The sequence below is a fragment of the Oncorhynchus clarkii genome, chromosome 16, assembly GCF_045791955.1.
Source record: "Oncorhynchus clarkii lewisi isolate Uvic-CL-2024 chromosome 16, UVic_Ocla_1.0, whole genome shotgun sequence".
Lineage (NCBI taxonomy): Eukaryota > Metazoa > Chordata > Actinopteri > Salmoniformes > Salmonidae > Oncorhynchus > Oncorhynchus clarkii.
In genome coordinates this window covers 62,709,645-62,716,279 of record NC_092162.1, presented here as the reverse complement: position 1 = coordinate 62,716,279, position 6,635 = coordinate 62,709,645, and the positions used below count along the sequence as shown (strand labels likewise).

The window sequence follows — 6,635 nt, the reverse complement described above, 5'->3', positions numbered from 1 at the left end:
TGCACGAAGACATCCGCCCAGATTATTTTTGACCAATGACGTCCTGTACACAAGCCTCATTACTATTACAAATATTTTTTTTAAATAGAGATTATCTCTGTGAATCACTTCCGGATTTTATCAACGCAATGACATTAACTATTTTTTTTTGTACACAGTTTATATTTCACAGAGTAAATGTTACATACTTTGTCAAAGTCAGCTCTGCTTCCAATGGCTATTTGCGAAGAAGACAATGTTGTTTTCTATGTCCGCATGGCATGCATACTGTAGTATCATGGGACTGTCAAATTACTTTGCATCTTCGTCTCTTTATACGATCTTTGATCGCTCCTCCCTCCTTCTGGTCTGTCAGCCCAGTAAAAAAGGTACCTCGTTTCGGAAAGAGAACCCATTTAGTCGACAATTTAGTAGAACGCACCATAGTTTAAAAATAGTTCGCGTGGAAAGAAGTCCCCAGTACCGGCTCTACTGTGTTACTGGCACCGTTCAATCACCGATCATTATGGATGTTCGAAAGCGTCCCAGAGAAGATTTGCCGAATACTAGTTGTAGTGATCAGTTCAAACCCCCGGAGAAGCGGGATTCTGAGGCGGCGTGGCAGGATTTCGGGCAGTGGGGTGTCGAGGACGTTTGTAGATACCTGCGTCAAGAAGGTCACTTGAAATGGGAGGATGCATTCAGAGGTTCGTTTTTTTTAATCAGTGTTTTTGCATATCTTCGCTAGCTAACTACACATATTTGATTGAACAAGCCAACGTGGCTTGAAAGCTTGAAACTACATTGTGATCCGTGAGGGTGTCAAGCGCACCCAGAAGGACTACATTGTCCGTTGAACTACAGTACCTTAGCTAGACTAGCAAATTCTTATCACTTAAACTACGCACACACGGTTCTGGTTTTATGCCATGCAATTGACCTGTGACATTTTATTCTCATTGTGCATATTTACACATCGTTAATGACTGACACAGAGGAAATATGACCTGTTACTTGTGTTTTTGGTCTTCCCCCACACAGAGCAAAAGATGACAGGAGTGGGATTACGATACCTCACAGAGACACTTCTGGATAAAATGGGTATAGTGTACGTGTGGTGGTATTATGTTGGGTGTGGTGGTGGCATGCAAATCTTCAGTGGCATGGCAATCAAATGTGCACCAGACCCTCTAATAACCTTGGTTTATTAGAGGGTTTATTTGATGTTTTTCAGTCAATGCCTTGGGTTGTGTGGTTGATGGTGCTTTAAGATTATGAAATTGAACACACACTTTCTCTCTTCTCCTCAGGCCTCTAGGCACCCGGTTGCAGATCCTGCACAGTCTGAGGAAGCTGTGGCAGATGGCAGCAGAGACCACCAAGGTAACACAGACGGCACAACTAACCCCTGTTATCCTTTTCAAAGGCTAGAGAGTGAATGAAAGACAAAATGAGGGAGACGTATATGTGAGAAATTATGTATTTACCTGCTTTGTTTAATATTAATAGTTAACAATTATGCTTAACATTGGTCAAGAGATTTTCAGAACTTACAATACTATGCTTGAGAAAGGATGGTTCCCCTCTCTTCTTCCTGCAGCTGGTCTGGGAATATCGTCAAGGACATGGTGCGACGATCTGTTATTGTTTCCAACCTTCTGGGATTCTGTTCCACTTGGTCACACGGCATAAGACAAATACCCTCTGAGAGTGACCACAGTTTCTCAGTCCACCCTGTTCTTCTCATATCTTTCAAGGGCACAGCTGTGTGGAGATATGAGGTGAACAGAGGCTGGCTTGAACAGAGAGTACGTTATAACTTGTTCGTGCGCTATGACCCGAGACACATAGCTCATCATGCACTGATCCGCCGGTGAGGGGTGGAACCAGCCACTTATATATTTATTTTAAATATTCACTTACCTTTGATTATCTTCATCAGAATGTACTCCCAGAAATCCCAGTTCCACCATACATGTTTGATAATGTCCATCAGTTATGTCCAAATATTTCTTTTGTTAGGGCGTTTGGTAAACAAATTCCAAAGCGCCCTTAGGTCACGCCGAACGTCAGAAGAAAAGTTCAAAAGTTCTGTTGCAGTCCGTAGAAACATGCCAAACTAAGTATGGAATCAATCTTTAGGATGTTTTTAACATAAAACTTCATTAATGTTCCAATCAGACAATTCCTTTGTCTGTACAAATGAAGTGGAACGTAGCTACCTTTCACGTGAGCGCGCCAGACCGAGGCTGTGGCACTCTGCCAGACCACTCACTCAAAGAGCTCTTATGAGCCCCTCCTTTAGAGTAGAATCCTCAAACCAGGTTCTAAATACTGTTGACATCTAGTGGAAGCCTTGGGAAGTGAAACATAACTAATATCCCACTGTATCTTCAATGGGGGCTGAGTTGAAAAACTACAAACCTCAGATATCCCACTTCCTGGTTGGATTTTTTTCTCAGGTTTTTGCCTGCCATGTGAGTTCTGTTATACTCACAGACATCATTCAAACAGTTTTAGAAACTTCAGAGTGTTTTCTATCCAAATCTACAAATTATATGCATATTCTAGCTTTTACGGCTGAGTAGCAGGCAGCTTAATTTGGGCACGTTTTTCATCCAAGCTACCCAATACTGCCCCCTACCCCAAAGAAGTTAAGAACACATTCTTATTTTCAATGACGGCCTAGGAACAGTGGGTTAACTGCCTTGTTCAGGGGCAGAACGACAGATTTTTGGCTTGTCAGCTCAGGGATTTGATCCAGCAACCGTTTTGTTACTGGCCCAATGCTCTAACCGCTAGGTTACTGCTGCCCTTATATAAGACATCAGCATTTCCTGTATTGTCAGGCTTTCAAGATATTGTCGTGACGTTCTATTGGTTAATGTGATGACTGTTGCTCATCGAATGATTACAAGTTTTTAATTACGTGATTAACTGAATCAAGCAATTATTAACTCATTAACCTGTTAACCAATTATTAACTCATTAACCTGGGGCACCATGGGAAAACTAGTTTTTATTGAGTTTCTATTTCCCAAATTAACTCAAAGAATATCAGAATATCGATTTTACAACAGCCGCTATTTAACCAGTTTCCTCTATCAGTCTCATAATCTGAACGTCGTATAGCCCTTGCATCTGCACGGACCCGGGTCTCACCAATGAAATCGTACCACACCAATCTTAATTTAATATTTATTTACTAAAAAGCTAAAAGGATGATAAAAGATACACATAGACAAAACACATTATAGGCTATTGATTAGAACTTAGTATAATGGGCCAACACACTATGGCGCGTTACCCACAATGGGAGTTTCAAAAGAGAGAAAAAGGAGTACACGAGAAATATACATTTGGGTGAATTTGTCAGCTATGCTATTCTGACCCTAACCTTGCCTCAAACTGCCGCTCTTATGGGTCAGAATATAATGATGTAATTACGTGGGAATGATCTCCGGCGATTCTCTGCGTAGGCCTTCAGCTGTTCGAGGACGCACTTCTCCTGCGCACCTCCCTGCTCGTCCTCCCGGTGTCAGTGTCCCTTTTGGCCTAGGAGTCTGTTCCCTTTATTTAATGTTTAATGTTCTGAGGCTGGTTCTCCATAGTGACAGGACAAAGGAATTTGTCTGTGGCCTGAGAATTACAAGGGGCGTGGGGCCGTAAACCCCCCCATGTCTTCAGACCCACAGCTCCCTCCTCTGTGGTTGAGAGATAATCTGTACGGTTGTGGTCTCCTGTAACCTGACCTGATCAAGACAGTCATGACAATATGTACCGCCATCTATTCCCGAGAGAGAAAGAGGAAGACTATTAGTAGAGTCCGTAAGAGTATCAGCAATAACGTGTATTATTGTCTCCTGTAGGTGTTTAATGACCCCATCCATGGCCATGTAGAGATGCATCCTCTGCTGGTCCGTATCATGGACACCCCTCAGTTCCAGAGGCTCCGCCACATCAAGCAGCTGGGAGGAGCATATTTCGTCTTCCCTGGGGCCTCCCACAACCGCTTCGAACACTCCATAGGGTATGATTGTGGGTGCTTGAGCACTCCATAGGGTACAAGTGTGTGTGTGTGTGTGTGTGTGCTTGAGTACTCCATAGGGCAGGGTTGGGTAATAATTTCGTATTGAGGGCCGCACAGATTTTTAGATGTTCTAGAGTGGCCTGGGTAAAAAAAAAAAAAAATGTTTTACCCCAAATTAATAACCCCCCCTTAAGCAAAAATAAAACCAATTTTTATCTCAAACCTCCCCTGGGCAGGATTGAATGTGATCCGGTCCGCGGGCTGTATGTTGCCCACCCCTGCCATAGGGTAGGGTTAGATTTCTGAATATACAGTGCCTTCAGAAAGTATTCACACCCCTTCACTTTTTCCACATTTTGTTGTTTACAAAGTGGGGTTAATATTTATTAATTGTAATTTTTTGTCAATGAAGCATGTTGGTGGTTTATTTTTAATTCTTCGGGCTCTGTCAAGTTGGTTGTTAATCATTGTTAGACAGCCATTTTCAAGTCTTGCTATTAGAATTTCATGCCTATTTTTATTTTATTTTTTTTACATTTTTTTTATTTTTAAATAATATATTTAATTTTTTTAAATTTATTTTTTAAAGTCAGAACTGTAACTAGACCACTCGGACATTCAATGTTGTCTTGGTAAAAAAAAACTCCAGTGTACGGTATATATGGCCTTGTGTTTTAGGTTATTGTCCTGCTGAAAGGTGAATTTGTGTCTGTAGAAAGCAGACTGAACCAGGTTTTCCTCTAGAATTTTGCCTGTGCTTAGCTATATTCAGTGTATTTTTATCATTATTCCTTGCAATGAAAAAATACCCATAACATGATGCAGCCACCACCATGCTTGAAAATATTAAGACTTGTACTGTTGGATTTGCCCCAAACATAATGGTTTGTGTTCAGGGCATAGGGTACATTTCTTTGCCTTACTGCAAGCAGGATGCTTTGTAATATTTTTATTCAGGCTTCCTTCTTTTCACTCCATAAATTAAGTTAGTATTGTGGAGTAAATACAATGTTATTGATCCATCCTCCGTTTTCTCCTATCACGGCCGTTAAACTCTAACTGTTAGTCACCATTGACCTCATGGTGAATTCCCTTAGCGCTTTCCTTCCTCGCCGGCAACTGAGTTAGGAAGGACGCCTGTGTCTTTGTAGTGATTGTGTGTAGTGACAGTTTTACTCATCTACAAGTAGGTGCCCTTGGCGAGGCATTGGAAAACCTTCCTGGTCTTTGTGGTTGAATATGTTTTGAAATTCACTGCTCGACTGAGGGACCTTTATACATGCGTTCAGAAAGTATTCAGACCCCTTGACTTATTCCCCATTTTGTTACATTACAGCCTAATTCTAAAATGGATAGTTATTTTTTCAATCTACACACCAAACCCCATAATGACAAAGCGAAAACAGGTTTTTAGAATATTTTGCAAATTTCTTAAACACGCCTTATTTACTTAAGGATTCAGACCCTTTGCTATGAGACTAGAAAGTGAGCTTGGGTGCATCCTGTTTCCATTGATCATCCTTGAGATGTTTCTGCAACTTGATTGGAGTCCACCTGTGGTAAATTCAATTGATTGGACATGATTTGGGTAGGCAGATACTTGTCTATATAAGGTCTAACAAACCAAGCCATGAGGTCGAAGGAATTGTCTGTAGAGCTCCGAGACAGGACTGTGTCGACACAGATCTGGGGAAGGGTACCAAAACATGTCTACAGCATTGAAGGTCCCCAAGAACATGGTGGTCTCCATTTTTTTTAAATTGAAGCTGTTTGGAACCACAAATACTCTTCCTAGAGCTGGCAAAACTGAGCAATCGGGGGAGAAGGGCGTTGGTCAGGGAAGTGACCAAGAACCCGGTGGTCACTCTCAGAGCTCTGGAGTTCCTCTGTGGAGATGGTTGTCCTTCTGGAAGGTTCTCCCATCTCTCCAGCATTCCACCAATCAGGTCTTAATGGTAGAGTGGCCACACGCCAGCCACTCGTCAGTAAGAGTTTGTGGAGTTTGCCAAAACGGCACCTAGACTCTCAGATCATGAGAAACAAGATTCTCTGGTCTGATGAAACCAATATTGAACTCTTTGGCCTGAATGCCAAGCTTCACATCTGGAGAAAACCTGGCACCATCCCTACGGTGAAGCATGGTGGTGGCAGCATCATGCTGTGGGGATATTTTTCAGAAGCAGCGACTGGGAGACTAGTCCCGATCGAGGGAAAGATGAGCAGAGCAAAGTACAGAGAGATCCTTGATGAAAACCTCCTCCAGAGCACTCAGGACCTCAGATTGGGGTGAAAGTTCACCTTCCAACAGGACAACGACCCGACGCACACAGCCAAGACAATGCAGGATTGGCTTCGGGACTAGTCTCTGAATGTCCATGAGTGGTCCAGCCAGAGCCCGGACTTGAACTCAATCGAACATCTCTGGAGAGACCCTTCTCCTCCAAACTGACAGAGCTTGAGAGGATCTGCAGGGAAAATTGGAAGAAACTCCCCAAATACAGGTGTGCTAAGCTTGTAGCGTCATTCCCAAGGCTGTAATCGCTGCCGTCAGGGCTTCAACTAAGTACTGAGTAAAGGGTCTGAATATTCGTCAATGTGATAATTAAGGTGTATTTATAAATAAAAA

General features: G+C 42.4%; 1 protein-coding gene across 4 annotated transcripts in view; it reads left to right on the top strand.

The window, feature by feature from the left end:
- Positions 1-342: 342 nt before the first annotated feature.
- Positions 343-6,635, top strand: part of LOC139368880 (deoxynucleoside triphosphate triphosphohydrolase SAMHD1-like) — a 30,578-nt gene continuing 24,285 nt past the window's right edge. For 3 of the 4 annotated variants that reach the window (XM_071108337.1, XM_071108340.1, XM_071108338.1), the window contains exons 1-4: positions 357-686; positions 1,021-1,087; positions 1,290-1,362; positions 3,849-4,009. In XM_071108337.1, coding sequence (XP_070964438.1) covers positions 506-686; positions 1,021-1,087; positions 1,290-1,362; positions 3,849-4,009 — 482 coding nt within the window. In that variant the 5' untranslated portion in view covers positions 357-505. Of the gene's footprint in view, positions 687-1,020; positions 1,088-1,289; positions 1,363-3,848; positions 4,010-6,635 lie in introns of all 4 variants that reach the window. The other variant, XM_071108339.1, reaches the window with a different exon arrangement.